A 21,963-nucleotide genomic window follows, 5' to 3' on the forward strand; every position below is an offset into this window, starting at 1 on the left:
CTTCCCTATGGTTTCAAAATTCAGCGTAAAAATCCTGTACTTTAAAAATTGCATGGTACCCCTTTATATTTTAAAAAACGTTGCATGAAACCCCACTACCATGAAACTTTCCTCGTGTGATAAGAAGATGATTTCCTATCTATATATTTTGCATGACAGAGGGGTTTTATACAATATTTTTTAAAGTATAAGTGAGCGTCATGCAATTTTTTAAAGTAAAATGGAGATTTATCCTAAGTTTCGAAACAACAAAGTGATTTCATGCAACATTTTTTAAAGTATAAGGGGACGTTACGCAATTTTTAAAGTAGAGGGAGAATTTACGTTAAGTTTCGAAACCACAAGGAAATTACGAACGATTTTGCCTAATTATATTTAAGAAAAGAAAGGATAAATTATCGTGCAACAGAAATAGAAATAGTGACAAATTAAATAGAGCGAAAATATAATATGTTTGATGACGTCAATAATAGGACTAAAATTTCTAAAATATTAAGCAAATGTAGCTTTGTTTTTCGTTGGTCATCAAAATTCATTACCTCAACCATCATTCATTCTCTGTTTCCGCTAGTAACTATTGGTTGAACTCTTATTCCTAGATACTAATTTACATAGTACATATATATATATATATTAGTAAAATTCTTTCCAGGGACAAATTCGAGCACAAACTGCGATGGTTGTCGGCAGTTCTTTTGCAAGAAACTTAAGTCTTCGATCCAATTTTCCAAAACAATTTCAAAGGCTTCATTTATTCCACTCCCTCAGGGCTGCCGTCGACGACGAATGGCGCGAAAGTTCAAATTTTCAGAGTGCAGACAACCTGTTCGACGAATGTCCTGGGAGGGATGATAATGGCGTTTCTTATTACAACCACTTGCTCTTCGAATGTTCACGCAATGGTCTGAATCAGAAAGCACTAGAAGTCTACTCTTTCGCCAGCAGGACAGGTATTTTAATGGATTCTTATAGCATTTCTTGTGTAATGAAGGCTGCTTCGAGCTCGTGCAATTACATATTTGGTCGCCAATTACATTGCCAATCTGTTAAAAATGGTTTCTTCGAGAATGTCAGCGTCGGGACATCACTTGTCGATATGTATATCAAGAACGAGAATTTCGACGATGGGAAGAAAGTTTTCGACGAAATGGGGAATAAAAATGTTGTAACTTGGACAGCGATGATCGCCGGTTATGCCAAAAAGGGTATGATTGAAAATGTTATAGAAGCCTTCAGTTCGATGAAAGATGAGGGGGTCAACCCGAGCCCGTACACGTACGCGACGATTATCGGAGCATTAGCCGACGAGCGAGCTGCGTCGGCAGGAGCTCAATTGCATTGTACGATGGTAAAAAATGGGTTTGATTCGATTCGGGTCGTGGCGAACTCGTTGGTCAGTCTTTATTCGAAATCGCGGATGATCAGAGAGGCGAGCATTGTGTTTGATTTTACGGAGTTTAAGGACGCGGTTTCTTGGAACGGAATGATTTCTGGTCTTGTCGCAAATGGGTTCGTCTCCGACGCGCTCGATCTTTTCAATAGGATGAGTTTTTTGGGTGTAAATTTCACCGAAACGACTTTCGTGACCATTGCGAAGCTATGCGCCGATCTTAAAGGATTGAGTCTCGCTCGGCAGATGCATTGCCGGATTGTCAAGAGCGGGTTGGAATGTTTCGAGAATGTAAGAACGAGTCTTATGGTGTGCTACACGAAATGCGGCGAAATCGATTCGTCGAACAAGATGTTCCCGGGTTCGGACACGGCTCGGAGCGTCGTTTCATGGACAGCGACTATTGGGGGATACTTAAAAAGCGGTAAAACTGTAGAATCGATCGATACGTTTCTCCAAATGCGACGAGCAAACGTAAGACCGAACGATTTCACTTATTCGACGATCCTTTCATCTCTCCCGGAGGCTGCTCTGTTTCAGGTCCATTCGGAAATAATCAAATCGAACTACGACAAAGTTCCGTCGGTAGGAACCGCGCTGCTCGACGCATATATCAAGATCAGAAAGATCGAAGAAGCTGAAAAGGTCTTCGAACATATCGAAAAAAAAGATATCGTCGCGTGGTCTGCGATGTTAGTTGGATACGCTCAAGAAGACGACATCGAAGGTGCAGCGAAACTTTTCCGTCGATTGAGCAAGGAAACCGTAGTCCCGAACGAGTTTACTTTCTCGGGTATAATCAACGCGTGCGCGACGTCGTCCGCAACTACTGATCAGGGGAAACAGTTCCACACGAGCTCGATCAAGTTCGGTCACAACAACGCGTTGATGGTAAGCAGCGCGCTCGTGACAATGTACGCGAAGAAAGGTGATATCGACGCGGCCGATAAAGTCTTCACGAGGCAGCGCGAACGGGACTCAGTTTCTTGGAACTCGATGATCACCGGCTACGCGCAGCACGGCTACGGCGAAAAGGCGTTGAACGTGTTCAACGAAATGCGACGAAAAAAGTTGGAGATGGACGAGATTACGTTCATCGGCGTCATCTCCGCGTGCACGCATTCGGGGCTGGTGAAAGACGGCGAACGTTATTTCGACATGATGGCGAACAGCCTTCGGATTTCTCCGACGATGGAGATCTATTCGTGCATGGTCGATCTATACGGCCGGGCCGGGATGCTCGATAAAGCGGTGGGTCTAATCGACCGGATGCCGTTCCCCGCCGGTGCGACGATTTGGCGAACACTTTTAGCTGCGTCGCGGGTTCATCGAAACATCGAGACGGGGAAACTCGCAGCCGAGAAGCTCATTTCGTGCGAGCCACGCGACTCGTCGGGGTACGTATTGTTGGCGAATTTGTACGCGGCATCGGGGCGTTGGCAAGATCGGACGAGAGTTCGGCGATTGATGGACGAGAGGAAGGTGAGGAAGGCGACGGGATACAGTTGGATCGAAGTGAAGAACAAGACGTACGCATTCGTCGCCGGCGACGTTTCACTTCCCCGTCGTTTATCGGACGAGGTTTACGCGAAGCTCGGGGAATTGAGCGGGCGGGTGAGGGATGCCGGGTATCAGGCGGACACGAACGACGTGCTGCACGACATAGAGGAGGAGCAGAAAGAAGGCATCCTTTGGCGGCACAGCGAGCGGCTGGCGATCGCGTTCGGGCTGATTTCGACGACGGCGCGGGAGATTCCAATTCGGGTGATAAAGAACCTTCGGGTTTGCGGGGACTGCCATGGCGTGATCAAGCTTATATCGAAACTTGAAGGGAGGGAGATTGTGGTGAGGGACTCTAATCGGTTTCATCATTTTAAGGATGGTTTGTGTTCTTGTAGGGATTTCTGGTGAAGTTTTGTAAGATCGAAGTAATTTTGTAAAAATTAAAAGAGTATTTTGATATTTATATATTAATTATTTTTATTATAATATAATATATATACCGAAGAAAAATGATATATTATGTTAGGACAGGGAGAGTACTACAAAAACTACAAAATTGCTATAGTGTTGATCGGGCAAAATCAGCGTCAAGTCAGCACATCTAAAGGTGTGTTTGTTTTCATGAGTTTGGAAAAATTTTGGTTTAAATTTGATATTAAAATAATGCATGATGGGATATTTTGTGAAAAAAAAAAATTATATTTTTATTGAAAAACGCAGAGTGTAAATAGTAAAAATCGGAGATTTTGAATAAAAGAAATAGTCAGACATTTTTATTAAATACAATATGATAAAGAAAACATACGTGCTATACTAATATATTTCTCATTTGATCTGGTAGGAATTTTCGAAAAATAGATAAAAATGAAAGCTTTTACTTTTTAGCATAAAGAAAAAGTAAAAATGTGATTTTTTTACTTAAAAAAATGAAAAGAGAAAATAAATTTAGATGAAAAAAAAAAGAAAAAAAAAATCGAGAATAAATACGAATGACAATGAAATATGTATTATATAATCAATTATGGTGTCATTAGTTCCAATTGAAACCATGTATTAGAGAAACTTGCAAAAAATTTTACAACTAGCTAAAAACTGTGCATCACTTAGATCAGCAAAATCGTTTTCATCGAATTAAAGAAACTAGTCAGATGGCTGTAAGAGTAACTGAATATTGAACAATTCGAATTACCAGATTTTTGTCGGCGGCTGATTCAAAAACGGGATGTAAGGATGGCATCGGGCAGTGACTAAACGACTCCAACAATGTAAGCATTCCAAGAATCTTGCTGCGGGAAGCTCGTTGCCTCTTCATATTTCATGTCTCGGCCAACAGAAGTTCCATAGACGCACCTGATTTGATCGGTGTCCGGCATGCTGCAAATCCAGAAGTGAACGGAGCGAAATCCAGCTTCCTCCAAACAATCTTTAACCTCAGGCAAAGACCAGCTGCGACGCAAAATTTAAAGTAAAATGACAATGACTATTTCAGGCAGGAACCAAATATTTGCTTAAATAGCTAAATAATGAGAAAATTGCATTTTGGAAACAATATATATATATATATATATAAATACGTGTGAACTTACAGTCGCCACTCGTAGCTAAATGCATGCCGAAGCTTTCTTTGCTGCTTGTGAAGATTGAAGTGGAGACTGATTCTCGTTTTCCTCTTAATGATGTCAAAATCATCTTGCTCCCAAACATACTGAAGGGTGAGGAGAATTTGACATTTTAGTTGCAAATTAATAAAGATTACAAAACTATGGAAAACAAAGACAAACAAATCACAAATTGTTCAAATGAGCGTACTATGGCATCTCAATGCATGTGCGTTCGTTTACAAGATTTTCCCCAAATTTACTATTCATTAAAAAGAAATTCCCAAAAAACATCAAATCAAATGCCTATTTTTTATTTTTTATATTATTTTACTAGACATCACGTCAACACCTATTTATATTAAATCATACAACTATTCTAATTCAAAATTTTTACTATTCAAATTCCAATTCAAAATACAAACCTCCAAACAAACACACCCTTTGTATTTATATCACGTCACGTCAACACCTATTTATATTAAATTATACAACTATTATAATTCAAAATTTTTACTATTTAAATCTCAATTCAAAATCCAAACCTCCAAACAAACACACCCTTAATATTTTTACATTGGTAAGTACTTTGCCAATTAAACAATAAATGGGAAGTCAAGCAAATCGAGCTCGAATAAGTATAAATTGCTTGCCATAGTTGTCAACCAGCAAATGGCATCAAATACTGTAGACACAAAATCGAACAGCACAGATAACACAATAAACCAAATGCAATGATACGCCATCAAAGATTCAATATCATACCGTGAAATTGGGAAATCGTCTCTTTAGCTTTACTACACCCTCCGAAGAAGTGCCTCCATACAGATCCATCACGAATAGGCCGCCGTTCCTGCTTAGAGCATTAATGACATGTTTGAAGTACAAAACGAGCTCTTTCCGAGTTTGAAGACAGCAGCAGCTGTAGTTAAAGGCGCACACTATATCTCTGGCCGGTAATATAAAGTCCTTCAAGCACTTTGTGTTTTGAACAGCATTCAAGCTTTCTTGCAGTGTAGAATCTGAATCGCTTTCATGATCCTGCAATGTCATATACTGCATAGTTTCTGATTCGTCAAAGCTAACAATTTCAGATTCGAGTGGTTGCAGGACATTTCCATGGAACAAGGAGATTCTGGAGCCGACATCTGTCCCGATTCTGTTGACATTGTTCTGTATACACCAGGTCAATGCTTCAGCATCTAAATCTAAACCCACAGCTGTTCGCCTAGCATCACCTCGGAGCCACTCCACACTGATAAATTCAGAAGGATCGATAATCACATTCTTGGAATGACAATACACATAGAATGTATACCCGATTATGTGCACATATCATGAACAGAATCAGCACAAAATTTACAAATGTCTAAGGAAACTCCCAACCAAACATTTTAGATGCATCCAAACAATCAAACAATGATCTGTTCTCAATAGCCGACGACATTCAACAGCCCCTACGCGTCTAATGATTTCAGAACATTCCTAAATTACTTTTGTGCAATATATATTGGTAAAACTAAATGGTTTCCAAACAACAATTGGCAACAAACGAAATTCGATAGACCTTCTTGGAGGCTTTCTACCACACAAACTTATGCACATAATTATTTCTTCCTCGAAGATATATGAATTGGATTGACATAAAAGATCTACATGTAAAATGGTAAACAACAAACGCCTATAAATGATTATCCTGAAATCAAACAGACCTAAATGGCAATCATTGTACCAATTTCAAACACTGTTTATGAACATCCACCAATCCAATTTCAAGAACAAGTAGAACAAACCCTAAAGAAGCACACCATTGATAGAACTACTAAGCAATAACTACCTATACCTTAAAAGAGCAGTGCCGCAGAAGTCTTCCTGGAGATGGAGGGGAGCTCTCCCGCCCACATACATCAAAAAAAACTTGTGCAGATAGCTAATATCCCCTTTAGGAGACTGCAATTTCGTATGAAATCAGTCACGCACTCAGAATCAATAACAAGAGGCGAATGAACATAATACCGAATTGCTCGTTCACCTGCACCGATTGTTGATAGAGAGAGAATTTAGAAGGGGCGTCGCACTCAGAGTCGATGCTCCTATCGAAACCCTCGCCAGTTTCTTTGTTTTTCTCGTCTTCTTCCTCTTCTTCTTCTTCGCCTTCCTCAGACGGTGGATCGGAGTCAAGCTCTGGAAGGTGTTGGAGACATTCGCTAGTGTCTTCCCTCTCAAGATTGTACAACGTTTTCTTCCCCCGGCGGCGGTTCGAGTTTTCCTTCTTGCCGTGTTTCCCCATATCTTCCGTTCGCTCCTCCCCCCCTCTCTCTCTCTGCACTACGCTCAACTGAACTTGACTAACTACTCTCTGCCATTTCCGTTCGCAACATTTACATAAATAAATAAATAAATAAAGAGCATAAATTTCATTAATTAATACCCTTGTTCTTTGGTCATTTGATTGGCACGGATTTTGATAAATATAAATAATAATAATTATTATTTTTAATATATAAAAAATTATCTTATTTCAATCAACCAATTTATATATTTTTCAGAGAGTACCTTTTTTTTGGGCGGAGTGGATATTTATTTAATTTAAAATACAAATTCTATAAAATACAATTTATTTTTATTTCTTAAAATTAGTAATAATGAAACTATTACAGTATTATACTTTTACTACAATACAATAATTACTTAATAAATCAATAGACATCAAAATCTTTGAATTTAAATGAAACTTACAAACTTAAAGAACATAAAAATTCAAATTTAAATTATAACTCAATTTTCTTCCGAATTTCTTCAAACGAAGTAGGCCCTTATTACGTAGAGATATTTGGAAAAGAGCGCGAAAAAATGGATCAACATTGGGGAAACACGGCAAGAAAGAAAACTCCAACCACCGCAGAAGAAGGAGACGCAGACGACAATCAAATAATCTTCAAAATTCTCTCTGTCGCAAAACTACGTAATTTATATACTATTTTCGTCTACTGTCAATCTACTAATTTACTTTTTGCATATTAATTTTTAAATAATAATTATTATATAAAAAACGTAAGTAGAAATTTTAAAAAATAGAAAAATATTTATATCAGTGTCTTATAATAATAAGATATAATATTTGTAAAACAATAACACCAAATACAAGTAGATTGAGTGTGGACGGAGAGATAATATTACAGGGGTGTGTTTGTTCAGAGGGATTTTGCAAAAAAATCTACTATTCATTTAAAATTTTTATCCCAAAAATATTAAATTAAACTCCTCATTTTCATTTTTTTATATTATTCTAAAAAAATAATTTTACATTTAAAATATCACATCAACACCTATTTATATCACGTCATACCGCTATTTCAATTCAAAATTTTTACTATCGAATCGCAACTCAAAATCCAAACCTCCGAACAAACACACCCATTGATAGAGGTATTCATCCCAACGGGTGTATTTCTTTTGATAAGTTTGGAAACAAATTTGTTTGACTTTGGTATGAAAATAATATTTTATGGGATATTTTATGAGAAGAAAACATATACTCCCTCCGTCTCATAGCTAGATATCCATTTGCTTTTTGCATGTAGTTTTAGAACTATTAGTATTATATTGGGATGTAGTAGGAATAAAGTAGAAATGATTAAAATATTATGTACTCCCTCCGTCCCAAACACCCTACAACATTTCCTTTTTGGTATGTCCCAAACATGTTGCAACATTTTCAAGATAGGAAATAATTAATTATACTTAATCTCTACCCCACACTTTATCCCCTCATATCATCCAAATAAAAAAATAAAATATATATTTCTTTCTTCATCACATCACCTAATTTCTAAATTATCCTACTTAATACTATCCACCTAAAAATCCGTGCCAAAAATAAATGTTGCACCTTGTTTGGGACAGAGGGAGTATGATATAAAGGTAATAACATTTTCGTAATATATTGTAAGTAAGGATATTTGTAATGTTAGGTAGATAGTACAGTTACTAAAAAAGGAAATTGATACTTTGTTATGAGACGGATTAAAATGAAAAAATAGATACTTTGTTATGAGATGGAGGAAGTATTATTTTAAAAAACGCAAAATTCAAATAGTAAAATTTGGGGAAGCTCGTCGAAAGAACATATCCTGATAAATACAAAGACGACAATCTTGAAGTAACACAAAGCATAGAGAAATAGTTGTGAAAAGTGAAAAACAATTGCTTCACTGGCTCCCTTTATAAAAGATTAAAAATATGGGCTTTGGAAGACTTCTTGGACCAAAAACAAAAACGGTCATGAACTAGCTCCCATTATATGCTAAATTTAATTTTAAATTAACAATTATTTTGAAAAGTAATTTATTTAATTTATAATATAATTTGTTGTTTCCAACTCCCGTCCAATAAATTTAATTTAATTTTTTTTTTAATTTATAAAGGAATGAAATTAAATTTGTCTAAACAAAAAAATAATATTAAAAAATATAAATATTTATTTATAACTAATATAAATTAACTTATTTAAAAATATGAAGTTTTAAGTAAATATATATATATATATATATGGAGAGTTTTATATTTTGAAATTGAAATAATTGTTGCATACAGTAATATTAATTTGTAAAGAATAAATACTATATTAATAATAATCATCACATATTTATTAGTTATTAGCACATTAATAATTTTGGTAACACTTCTTCTAAGATCATAATAATAATAACAATAATAATAATAATAAAGAAGAATGCAGTTAGGATTTCAAACAATTAATCAATCACCTTCATATACACTAAAGTAAGTAAGAAAAAAAAAAAATTATTTATTTATTAAGGATATTGAACATTATATTTGTGATCTTGAATTTGCAGTAATATATATATACATTTATTCTCATTTCAAAATTGGAAGTTTATTTGCATGCATGAAAATCAACTTTCTTGCCTATATACTGACGACGTAACTTCAAGTTGATCAGGACATACAAAAAAACAAACAAAACAAGAGAGATCTAGAGAGAGAAGTGGGGTGGGGTGGGGTGGGGTGGGGTGCTTTAGATACATGGCTGCTTACATTAATTGTCCCGACCATTCGAATATTGTTTCCCATTAGTAGTAGATACATCTCTGCATAGAAAATAGAAAACCCTAGTAAAAATTAATGCACATCAATATATATATATATATATATATAAGCTAAATTACTCCATCCCATCGAAACCCTAAATCCATATGAATAATATTCTCCATCATGATCAAGAAATTAAGCCAATTTATTAATCTCTCTTCAATCCCATCCAAGAAATTACAGAATAATCAAGATCTAGGAATTAATCCAATTTCTTATTTGTACCTGAACTAAACCAAGTGTAGTCAAGAATTGATCGATGCTAATTTCTTATTTCCGGAGGCGGCGGCGGCGGCGGCCAGGAGTTAGCTCCGATATCTGACTTGATTTATTCAAAATTGAACCACAGGTAGAATCTCTGCATGGGAATGGTCAGCTGTGTAAGGGCTTCGAGGTCCAGGACTTCAGAAATCTTCTTGTTGTAGTAATGGATCAGATAGTCGAAGCACTCCTTGTGAAATCGACGACTGTCATTGTAGTTGGTCGGAAAACGATCGGGTGATCGTCGACCGTAGGGATTGTAATAATGGAATGGAGATCTGTTTGGAGGATTAAGGGTTTCGTCCACAGAATTAGGTTTATGTGTAGAAGACGAAGACGACGACGATGGTGATGAGCAGAGGTTTAGGAGTAGGAAAAGAACTAATAAGAAGCAGAGAATCTTGGACGATTTGGAACCCATAGCCATCGCCATTGCACGATCTTCTTGATGATTAATTTGCAGAGAAATTTGTTTCATAGATGTATATATATATATAATAATACCTCCGTCCGGCTATAAAGGTTTGGTATACTTTTTGTGTGTTGATTTTTGAATATTAATTATTATATCAAAACGTAGTATAAATTAAGAAAAAATTGCAAAAATACTTCTATTAATATCTTATAATACTAAAAAGAAGAATATTTGTACAAAAAATTATAAAAATATAAAGATATTTTTAATATTAAGTGCAATGACAATATGACCCTTAGAAGCGGACAGAAAGAGTATAATACTCCTCCTGTCCAGTTACAAAGTAAACATTTATTTTTGGTGAAGTTTAAAAAATAATAGTATTTTAATTATAGTGGATAGTTAAAAGTACTGTAATGACATTTTTGTCCCTTTTTTTTGTGTAAAAGTATTGATCCGATGTAAAGTAAAAGTATTTATGGAAAAAGTGAGGTTTTTAATGAAATTGTTACTTTGTAATTGGACATCTCAAAATAGAAATATTTATACTTTATAACTGGACGAAATGAATAGTATAATGTAGCTACATTAGTCTAGTATAGTCTATACCGCCCGAACGGTTAATTGGTTGGTTTCGGTTTATCCAAATATTTAAACCGAAGGTGAACTTACTATCTAATTTATGGGAACTGTTACAGTGTTGATTTGAAAAAATCAGTTCCAAATCAGTCGATACCAATAATATATACAAACAACACAATTTTATTGTACACGGTATATGTTGTGTGTAATAAAGATATGTATTGGTTGTTTATAATTAAATGTACTATATAACAGTATGTGATGCGTTAAAATCAATTGTTCTTTATGTTGTATGAGACTATAATATGTGCTGTTAGTTCATGCATGTAGTATATTAACACATACGATGTGATATCTATAGTAATACTAATACTGTGTATGAGTCAGCATATGATATGCTGTCATCACCGTATCCTAACTTATATATATACACAAAAAAAAAAAAAAAAAACCCATCTATGAAACAAATTCTTTGCAAATTAATCTTCATATATAGGTGAGCCACGCGGGCATCTCCAGCGCCGGAGGACTAAAACAGCGAAAAATTTTCACTTATGGGACTAGTTTGCGACAAGCTTCACTTACGGGACTAAAATGATAAAGGGATCCAGTTACGGGACTAAAAAAAACAGTTTACCCTAAAACATATTCAGTTCATCAATTCTAAATTATCTACATAACTTAATACGAAATATTTTTATCATTCGAACTTATGTTGATTTTTGGTTTTCATTGTCCACTAAAAATATTTTTCTTCATTTTTAGTAAATATTATTACTTCTTTTTTAATTTTTTCTTTTCTATGTTTAGCCACTTTCTTTTAAACATATGCCAGTTAAGTTGACATAAATTTCAATAACGAAAGCAGTGATCTCAATATCATGAGTTTACCCATTGTCATTTTTTTTTCAATTTATACATTAATGTTCTAATAAATCCAACATAAACAAGTACTCTCTCTGTCCTGTATATTTTGTTAACCACCGGAATTTAGATAATTAATAATTAATAAATTAAAAAGTATATTAATAAAAATAATTATAATATAATAAAAATAATTATAAATTAAACTAAAATAATTAAATAATTTAATTAAAATTCAAAAATTATTTTAGTCACACAATAATACGCGACAATGTAGAAAAATAGATGAAATATTCCTAAACGTTCATCATCGCAAATAATAATATTAATAATAAGAATAATAATAATAACAATAAGAATAATAACAATAATAATAATAACTTTTGGCATAGGAAATCAACACTACATATAATTAGGGTAAATTATATAACACTCCCTTATATTTTAATAAAAATACATAAAGCATTATATATTTTATTTATTGCGTGAAACTCCCTCGTGTTAATGTAAAAATTTGTACGAAACACCCAAATTGTTTAAAACTGATGTTCAGTTCTAAATAAAGACCTAAATTATGCAAGTTTTATTAAAATAAAAAATGTAAAATATCTTAAATAATTTTTTTAATAAAATAAATAAATAAATAATTGATCAATAATTTATTTTTACAATTTTTGTAAAAATCATATAACAATTTATCTTCAAAAAGTATAAAATGAAGAATTGTTTATTTATATATTTTATTAAAAAAATTATTTTACATATTTTACATTTTTTATTTATGTAAAATTTGCGTAATTTAGGTCTTTATTTATAACAGAATATCAATTTTGGACAAGGAGGGTGTTTCATGCAAATTTTATATTAAGACAAATGAGTTTCACGCAATAAATAAAACACACGGTGTTTTGTGCATTTTTACTAAAAAAACAAGGAGGTTGTTATATAATTTACCCCTATCTATATTTAAAACTACACATCTTTTATAAAATTGATTTATATTAATTATAAATAAACAAAAATATGTTTTTATTTACTTGTATTACAGAAGATTTTAGTCTCTACAAAAATGATATTCATATTGCATATATTTTTTAATTGCTATATCATTTTTAAATATTTAAACATATATATTAATTCTTTAATCATCTATATTAAATTTACTCTAAAATTATAAATATTATTAATTATACAAAAAAATAATATAATAATATCATAACTAATTATTATTAACTTATTAAACATTCTCATCTTAAGTAGCATGTTCCTAATCAAATGGTTCAATTCAGATTTCAATTCTGGTGGGACGGAGGGAGTATTTTATTTTAAAATATACTAACATTTCGTACTATTAATATCAAATTTTAAATTCTAAATGAAGTAGGGCGTGTTTGTTCGGGGGTTTGAATTTTGAGTTGGGATTTAAATAGTAAAAATTTTGAATTTGAATAATTGTATGACGTAATATAAATAGATATTGATGTGATATTTTAAATATAAAATTGATTTTTAATATAATATAGAAAATAAAAAATAAGTATTTGATTTGATATTTTTAGGAAAAAAAATGAGATGAATAGTGAAATTAAAATCCAATTTCGAGACAAACACACCCTTAACATACGTAAAAATATTTTTTTTTTAACTAGAAACAGCAAACTTAACTAAAAACTAAAATAATAATAATAATAATAATAATAATCCGTGCTTATTAATTTATCCATTAATCAAAGGCAGGGAAAGTCACAGGACAAATCCAGCCGTTAATTCTGAACGGCCCCACAAATCCAACGGTGGTTATGCTTCGGGGACCGCCTCTTTATCACTCATATCCTCCTGCATTGATCTTGACTTCAAAAACTGTTGGAAGATCCCGGATCTGTGCTCCCTCCCCAATTTGCACGAAATGCAAATTCACCAAATTTGTGAGCTCCGGGACCTCTCAAGATTGTTTCCAACAACCCAGTTGGCCGTCGGCATGATTACAATTCACAAGACAAAAAAAAAGAAGAAAAACATTAGGCTAACCCTAACAAAAGAACACACTGCTTTCAATAAATGCTTTGTATCTATCGATCTTCTTAGCTCGAGAATTAATGGCGGAATTCGACAGAAAAGTCCGCACATACTGTTCCATAAATCCTTCCGCCATTGCTACAAATCCACACTTCATTCCTTAATTAACTTATATATATATATATATATATTCATACTCCATAGATCGGTAATCATGTCATGCTTATGCAGTTTCCGCAGACTTTTTCAGTTAGGTTTTCTTTCCCCAAATTTTGGCATCTCAGATGAAAGGAAGAACCGCCGACTTGATGCGCATTCAATCGCCATGAATTAGCAGAATCGTTTGGGGGGAGATTCGGAAGAATTTTGCATTTGTTGAAGAATCGTTTTGGTTTGGATTTGGACTCATGTTGTGCTTGTGTTCTTCGATTTCTGGTTGAACATGAATTTGAACAGATCTCTTCTCATTTCCTCCAAATTCCTCCACATAATCTGCCGGAATCTTTAGCACAGAAATCAGGCGAGATCCGCCGGCGATTTCATCCTCCACCAGTCCGATTGATTTCGCCGCTCGATGAAACGCACTCTCCGCCCAATCTCCAGCATTCTGCTGCTCCTGGTCATCGTCGGCACTCTCAGCGTCAGAGTCCTCCTGTATCGGACTGGATCCTTCCTGTCCGAAGCGGTGGTTTTTCAGCCCCCTCCGAAGCCGGTTTTCAACGAAACTCTTCTGAAACTCGCTTCCACCGACATTGCCGAGCCGAAATTGAAGCAGGAGATCGAGGAATTGTTGGAAGGTAATTTCCGCAGCCGTGGCCGGCAGAGGTCGTTCCTGTCTTCTGGAAAGTACCATATCGATGCTAGAGTTAGGTCAGCCAGGGGATTTCCGTTGCAGCTCCGGTCGCCGGAGTTTTACCGGCTGTGGTTGAGCTTCCGCAGGTTTTTAGGCGATTGGTGGAGGAAACGACGGTTGTTCTCTCCCGATTTAATGTCAGATTTAGTGAGTACAGTCAAGGCTTCCGCCATAGACAAACACTATGGGAAGAACAACAACAACAACAAGGAATCAATGGGGAAGAAATACAAGAGCTGTGCAGTGGTAGGTAACAGTGGAATTCTATTGAAAACCGATCACGGCAATCTGATCGACAGCCACGACGCCGTGATCCGATTGAACAATGCTCGAACATCAAGCTTCAAGAGCAATGTCGGATTGAAAACCACCATCTCCTTCGTCAACAGCAACATCCTGCATTTGTGCGCCCGTCGCGAGGGCTGTTTCTGCCATCCCTACGGCAGCCATGTCCCGATCATCATGTACATATGCCAGCCGGTCCATTTCTTCGATTATTTGGTGTGCAATTCCTCCCATAAGGCTCCATTGATCGTCACGGATCCACGCTTCGACGTCCTGTGTGCAAGAATCGTAAAGTACTACTCGCTTAAACGTTTCGTGAAGATCACAGCGAAGGATGTGGCCGAATGGGGGGCTGCTCATGAAGGCTCCAATTTCCATTACTCGTCCGGGATGCAGGCTGTGATGCTCGCCGTCGGAATTTGCCAGAAGGTGAGTATTTTCGGATTCGGGAAGGCTGAAACGGCTAAGCATCACTACCATACTAGCCAGAAGGCCGAGCTTCCACTCCATGATTATGAAGCAGAGTATGAACTCTACAAGGATTTGATGGAGAGGCCTCACGCAATCCCCTTCATCTCAGATAAGTTCAAATTCCCTCCTGTTGTTATGTACCATTGATAATTCTGAAATTTGATTTCTGTTCTTGTTAGTTAGAAGTATCTTGTCCATTTTTGAAATGATTCGATGCCACTGATATTTCGATTGGCCTCCATGGATAGTGTTCTTTGTCTCTTTGTGCTGTTAGGTTCCTTTCACTCTCAAGTGTAAAGTTCAGTGAAAAGGGATCATTTTTCGATTTGCAGATCTTGAATCTTCTTGCATTTATTGCTTTTTACACCGTTGGGTTTTGTTCATTTCGATCTGGGATGGATCTAATTTGTGTTCTTGTTAGTTAGTTAGAAGTCCATTTGTTTTCAAATGATGGCCTCCATGGATAGTGTTCTTTGTGCTGTAAGTGTAAGGTTCCTTTCCACTCTCAAAGTGTAAAGTTTAGTGAAAAGGGATCAATATTTGGTTTGGGAATCTTGAATTTTCTTACACAAATTGCTTATCAGTTAATTTGTGTTCTTGTGCATTTTCTGAAATGATTCGATGCCTCTGTTATTGATTCACCTCAAATGTGAAAAGGGATCATTTTCAGATTTGGGGATCTTGAATTTTCTTGCATTTCTTGCATATTACATATTTGGGTTGTCCATTTTGATCTGGGATTGAGTTATTTTGAATTTTTGATGGTTGATTGGGAGAAATTGGAATAATTGGAAACCCAATTTACACGCACAAGTCTAAGATATCGAGTTTTTAGTGTTCCTACAAGATTGATGACTCTAGGCAAGCAAAACATGTGTCATCATACAACATTTCTGTACAGACAGGCAAAATGAACCCTTCACCTAAATGTTGTCCAAAACAGCACAAGTAGTTCTTGGCCTGGATAGCTGTCACTGTTCTTGCCAATCGGCTACTCAGCCGTGTCGTATTCGACGCCCTTCTCTTCGAATTTTACAGCCACCAAGAACCTTATGCTAACCTGTATCACAGAAGTAGTGACAGCCATCTTAAATATTGCAGTTACTATTGTTCTTTCAATTCGTCCTGTCTCTGTCGGTGTCTGTGTCTATGTTATTACCTGATTCGGGTCGTAAACAGCGAATTCGTTGTAGTCGAGGAAGCTGTCTTTGTGTTCGGAAGGAATAAGCTTCCCGGAGGGAATCTTTATGTCATCCTTCCACATAAAATGCTCCGATTCGTCTGTCTTTTTCCTACCAAGTCCCATCGCCCCGATCTTCTTCTCCTCCATCGTTTTCGTATCCTACAAAAGATTCGAAAACACTACATTCCCATCTGTCAAGAATGGACAATATGGATTTCTTATATATATATATACCTTTGGGGGACTAGTGAGCTGTGTCACATGGTCACCTAATGAAGCAACTGCTAAAACCAAAAATCCCTCCGGCCGGTCGACTGCCGTGAAACCATATCTTGCCGCTTCCGCGGCCGCGTCGGAGCAAACTATCGCCTTCCCAAACTAATAACAAACAAAACAATAATTCGAATAAGAATATATAACCATCTACGCTGTTGCACATAGAACTTATGCTTACCATGTACCCGGCCGCGGGGAGAAAACAAATCGCGGGCAAGAACCCTTTGTGCAAATGCCGCAACAGATTCGAGCTCCGAGTACCTATCGACAACCAGAGCTGAAACATCAATATCGACGTCCGAATTACCTATCGACAACCAGAGCTAAAACATCAATATCGACGTCCGAATTACGCCCGCCAAAAATGTCCATCACTCACCACACCATAGCAAGACTTTGTTCGGAAGCTTCTTGATTTCGTCGTACGACGGGCACGAGCTCAACTCTACGGAAAATACATTGTCAATCGACACTCCATAGCTCTGAGGAATCAAAACACAACACAAAACCCCGTTAGTCCAGCACCATTTCCAAGTATTCAAAACGATCAAAAAGTTCACACACATACGATCTCTCCGACTTTGACGGGCTCGTATGTTTTCTCGAGATAGTTCGAGACCATCCTATAATCGTCGGTATCTTTTTCTACTGCAGATATAGAGCACCCCAATTTCTTGTACCGTTCGAACAACGGATCATCCAACGTCGCGCCTGACATGTCCCCGATGAGTCGGGAAGCCACATTTATGTCCCGAACAGCCTCGACCACCGCCGCAGCCTACACAATTCCCCTCAACTCAGCATTCTACCTCAGTTCATTACAGGACATTTATGTCCAAATATGGTCAAAAAACTCACATGATTGGCTACATCCTCGAAATCCCTGAAAATGTCCGGCCTCACCGACGGTAGTAACGTGAAAATCCTCTGGCTGAAATCCGACCACATTGAATCGCGTCTAATCCCCGTCTCTTTGCTCATCCTCAACTTATCCACCAATTCCAGAACAAACTTCTCGCCTGCATTATCTTCCTCGTCAATAATCTTGGTTTTAAACAACAAATTCGATTGTCCCAATCTTACATGTTTTTAGATGATTTTCTGTGAGCATTGCCAATGGAAGCTCCGGGAAATCCAACCCCATCTCCATCAAAGCATATCTACAATGAAACCAACAATGTTCATCATAAAATTCAGACAATCTGAATTTCATCCAATTCTAACCACCTGTATATCTCCTGTCCACACAGGACTTTCATGAAATTCGCAACCCGCGGCTCGAGCTTGCAGTGCGCCGCTGCCACGCCGAGCTGCCGGAGCCCTAAACCACCGTGTCTAACATCAACTCCGTCGTCCTAAAATGCACGGGCGAATATCTCAAAATTTTCTTGATTCTTTTTTTTTTTTTTTTCCCCGAATGTAAGAAATAGAAACGTTTCCAATGTAGTACCATGTCGATAGGGAACAATTTATGCTTCTTCTTGTGGATTTTCTTCTCCCTCTCCCACGGCTCAAATTCGTTCCCTGTTTCGGCCTCGAAAAGCTCCACGAACTTGCGGATTGCCTCGTCGACAATTTTGTACTCATCCAAGCTTTCATGGATGCCTGCTTCGTCCCCGATTTTGCCTTTCTTGTAGTACAGATATAGGCGGTCATCTGGCACCATTATCAGCTGCATTATGCAGAAGCTGTTTGCAGAAAATAGGGTTTTTTTTTAAAAAAAAAAAAAAAAAAAGAGTGAGCATTCGAACAAGGAGATTGAATTTGAAGACATGGATGGAGGGTACGAGGTTGTTTGTTCGTGTGACTCGTGTCCGTACTCGTTGAGCCCGTGCCAATGCCAGCAATCGCAGGCTGCAAATGCACAGTTGTACAGAATTCCATCTTTCTCGAGTATTCGCCCGCCATGATCTTGCAGTTTGGTGTCTTTATGGACAGACCTCTTTCCGTACATTTTCAGCTGTTGTAATGGAGAATTCAGTAAAAAAATATTTATATATATGTATATGTATATAGATATAGATGTGTGTATGTATACCTCGGCGGCGATGGTGGCGAGGGCCTCCTCGCCGGCGTCCTGTCGGTAGAGAGGAATGCCTCTGCCGGCGACGGCGAGATCGGTGGCCACGTCATAGGAATCCAACGGCTGAGATTGCTTCCTCTCGATGCTGTCGCTTAACCATGCTTCCCTCACCACCGGAATTCCCTTCTCCCTGATTGATCAATTCCACGGATTCAGATTTCAGACAACTTTCGATTTGATTAAACCTTCAAATTGACTCGTTTAATTAGCTCTCTTACAGTGCATCCGACAGCTTCGACGATCCGCCGCGCTCTCGTTCCGCCGGTGACACCACTAGACAAGTCGCCTCTGTAAATCGGAAGTGTGATTTAACAGAACCCTAACATCGGAAAACTCGAGAAAAAAAAAAAGAAAAAAAAAAGAAGAAATGTTCGTCGTCACCAGTGGCTCACCGTTCACCGAATTCACAACCTTCCCTCCATGCCTCTCGATCTTCGACTTCCAATATTGCTGCGTGTAAAAACAAAAATTCCTTCAAAATCGAAGAACACAAATGCAAGAAACCGACAAAAACAAAAACATACATGCGTGCGGCTCAAACGCCCCGACAAGGAAATCAGCATTCCCTTAAAAGGCTTGTCGGCGTTCCGCAGTAAAGGGCGGGGCCGGTCCTTGGGGTCCTGGTGCTTCTTCAGCAGCTGCTAATGGAGGTCAAACAAGGAAGACGACGATCAAAGAGCAATTAAATAAAAAAAATTAATTAATTAAAAAAAAAAAAGCAAAAAACATCACATCAACGACGCCGGAGTTTTTGATAGAGTCCGGTAAGACAAGCGGCTTGTCCGTACGCGGAGGATCGTGAGTGTTGTAGATACAAGCCGACCACTCACTGAAAGTTCCTGTGCAAGTGTAAGTCGAATCGGAAACTTCCAGAAACCCGCCGCAGATGGGGCAGTCATCGAGCGGCCCGTAGTAGAGAATATCCTGACTGGAATTCGAACAAACGATGTAACAACAGCTTAAACCGAGAATCGCCATAGAAGAAGAGGCTGTAAATTGTAATGAGTTAGGGTGTCGGCGGCGGACCATCTGGGGACGACGGCGTCGTCGGAGCCGGCGGCGTTCTGACCATTGGCTTCTAGAATGTCTCGCATCTGCTGGATCGAAAGATGCTCGCGCGTGACCTTACAGAGCCTCTCGAACTCGGCTTTAACGTCTTCTGTAGATTTCCAATTGTTCTCACGACTTTCGGTTTCTTCTTTCTTTGTCTGTTTTTCTCGTTCCTCGTCCTCCTCGTCGGCTCGAGCCTTCTTCGGCGCGTGCTCGGCTTCGGCTTCGGCTTCACCCGTTTTAGCCTCGGCTTTCTGCTTCCTCGTCACCATTCTATCTCCTTCCCCCGATCTGGTTTCCTGAACCTGTTCAAAGTTTGGAGACCTGATCAACAATGGCGGATTTTATTAGATTTAAAAAATGAACCTAGTCGAAAATTGGGGGCAAATTAAACCTGCATTGATGAAAGCTATGAAACAAAACGAAACCCTAATTTGCATCAAAATAGCAGAGCAGAGAAGTGAAGTCTTTATAGAGGGGACTCACAGTGGGTATTGCTCACGTGCCGACACGTGCCCTCAAGGTTATGCAATGGCCGCCACGACGCCATGGCGGGAGCCCTTGCTTCCTGACAAGTGTTCTCCGCTTCCCAATGCTGGCGGGACGACGACCTCTTTTATTAATTACTATGATTTATCACAACATTATTACATTAATGGCGAAGGAATCCATTTCTGCAGGTCATGATGGTGGTCGGATTTGGACCGCTTGTGACGACAGCCCAAACTTTTCTTGGAACTTCAAATCCGACTGGTCATTGTGTGTTTTGGCTCTTTGATTTCGTGTCTTTTTACTCAAATTAGGGATTTCTAATTCTGTGATCTTATTGTTCATTATTTAAAAAAAAAAAAAAAAAAACAATTATTAAATTAAAGTTGCTTTATTTTGTTATTTTCTTTTTGTAAAAAAAAAATGGTTTGTTCTTTTATTTACTAACTATAATCTACACTTTATAATAAAATAATTTTTATTTTTTTACAATTATTTTTAATTATTATTTTAATATATTTTTTAAAATTTTTTCCAAAAAATTAAGGATAATGTAGTTTTTTATATTTTATTTTATACTTATTTTTAATTAAATAATACGCATTCGTCAAGTTAGAGAGTATATATATTTCTACAGTGGGACGTTCAATTATAAAATAACCATTAAATATCCAATATTTTTTACAAATATTTTGTTTACATCACATTGTTACTTTTTGGTATAAAAGTAAGGACATACCCACTATAATTAAAATATTATTATTTTTTAAACACCGTGCAAAAAATAAACGTATACTTCTTAGTCTGACGGAGGGAGTATTATTCATTAGTTAATGTGTCAATTCCCAACGAGATATCTTTTTTACGAGAGAGTATTAAAAATCAATTTTACTTTCAAATATCATATCAACATTTATTTATATCATTGTACTTATCAGAATTAAAAAATTGTATTATTCAAACTAAAAATTCAAACATCAAACAAACACAGCTAGCCAGTAGCCATTATTGGGCTGGACATCGATAATTTCTAAATTGGGCTAAGCCCATCTTAAGGAAGACAATATATTTGGGAAAGCAATTTGAAATCGCTAGGGATTGCATTTGGGGAACTGATTTGGGCGTAATTCCTTCAAATTTTATGCTGAGCAATTCGAGCAACAGTTGGTGGATTTCTCCGAAGGAAATTGGGGAAGGATACGAAAGCACGACAGTTCGAGGTATTACATATGTAGATGTATATGTTCTTCGTGATGGTTAATGTGAATGCATATGTTTTTGGTGATGCGCGGAATGTGTTCGACGTTATGCTTCAATGAATGTGGTGATATTTGGATTTGTTCTAAGTTCATCGTTATCTGATTGTTGGCTATGATTGATTTCAAGAGCTCTAATGTCTGGATTTTTGGTGTTTCCATTGTTGTAGACATCATCATTTGATTTATGGATTCGAGTTTGGTAACTTAACTGCCATCATTTAACCATTTTGATCATATAATATTATATTAGTGATTATAACATGTTATTTG

At 36.8% G+C, this 21,963-nt stretch overlaps 4 protein-coding genes across 8 annotated transcripts; 2 read left to right on the forward strand and 2 right to left on the reverse strand.

Moving 5' to 3' along the window:
• The first annotated feature begins 546 nt into the window (after positions 1 to 546).
• On the forward strand, positions 547 to 3,332 carry LOC127239319 (pentatricopeptide repeat-containing protein At2g27610). Its single transcript, XM_051257413.1, has one exon. It carries the CDS (start codon positions 677 to 679, stop codon positions 3,299 to 3,301), a length of 2,625 nt encoding a protein of 874 aa, XP_051113370.1. The 5' UTR covers positions 547 to 676; the 3' UTR covers positions 3,302 to 3,332.
• A 554-nt stretch (positions 3,333 to 3,886) lies between these two features.
• Positions 3,887 to 6,870, reverse strand: LOC127266704 (uncharacterized). Its single transcript, XM_051297062.1, has 5 exons — positions 6,524 to 6,870; positions 6,335 to 6,441; positions 5,257 to 5,746; positions 4,480 to 4,598; positions 3,887 to 4,339 (listed from the first exon to the last, which is right to left on the reverse strand). Exons 1-5 carry the CDS (start codon positions 6,779 to 6,781, stop codon positions 4,141 to 4,143), a joined length of 1,173 nt encoding a protein of 390 aa, XP_051153019.1. The 5' UTR covers positions 6,782 to 6,870; the 3' UTR covers positions 3,887 to 4,140.
• Positions 6,871 to 13,748: 6,878 nt separating this feature from the next.
• LOC127239223 (beta-1,6-galactosyltransferase GALT29A) lies at positions 13,749 to 15,684 on the forward strand. The gene has a single exon (XM_051257277.1). The coding sequence runs from the start codon at positions 14,319 to 14,321 to the stop codon at positions 15,498 to 15,500; it is 1,182 nt and encodes a 393-aa protein (XP_051113234.1). The 5' UTR covers positions 13,749 to 14,318; the 3' UTR covers positions 15,501 to 15,684.
• A 414-nt stretch (positions 15,685 to 16,098) lies between these two features.
• LOC127239221 (protein ADP-ribosyltransferase PARP3) lies at positions 16,099 to 20,387 on the reverse strand. Of its 5 annotated transcripts, none has more exons than XM_051257275.1 (18): positions 20,340 to 20,387; positions 19,922 to 20,250; positions 19,628 to 19,823; positions 19,420 to 19,533; positions 19,288 to 19,345; positions 19,114 to 19,183; positions 18,851 to 19,025; positions 18,633 to 18,772; positions 18,263 to 18,500; positions 18,040 to 18,167; positions 17,896 to 17,972; positions 17,671 to 17,831; positions 17,381 to 17,590; positions 17,192 to 17,294; positions 16,991 to 17,073; positions 16,771 to 16,914; positions 16,513 to 16,695; positions 16,099 to 16,413 (listed from the first exon to the last, which is right to left on the reverse strand). In XM_051257275.1, exons 1-18 carry the CDS (start codon positions 20,343 to 20,345, stop codon positions 16,345 to 16,347), a joined length of 2,484 nt encoding a protein of 827 aa, XP_051113232.1. In that variant the 5' UTR covers positions 20,346 to 20,387; the 3' UTR covers positions 16,099 to 16,344. The 5 variants fall into 5 exon arrangements, with proteins under 5 accessions (XP_051113232.1, XP_051113230.1, XP_051113231.1 ...); XM_051257273.1 differs by having other exon boundaries at positions 18,600 to 18,772; XM_051257274.1 differs by having other exon boundaries at positions 19,420 to 19,536.
• Between the last annotated feature and the right edge of the window lie 1,576 nt (positions 20,388 to 21,963).

The sequence above is a fragment of the Andrographis paniculata genome, unplaced genomic scaffold, assembly GCF_009805555.1.
Source record: "Andrographis paniculata isolate CXL003 unplaced genomic scaffold, ASM980555v1 Contig77END, whole genome shotgun sequence".
Taxonomy (NCBI): Eukaryota; Viridiplantae; Streptophyta; class Magnoliopsida; order Lamiales; family Acanthaceae; genus Andrographis; species Andrographis paniculata.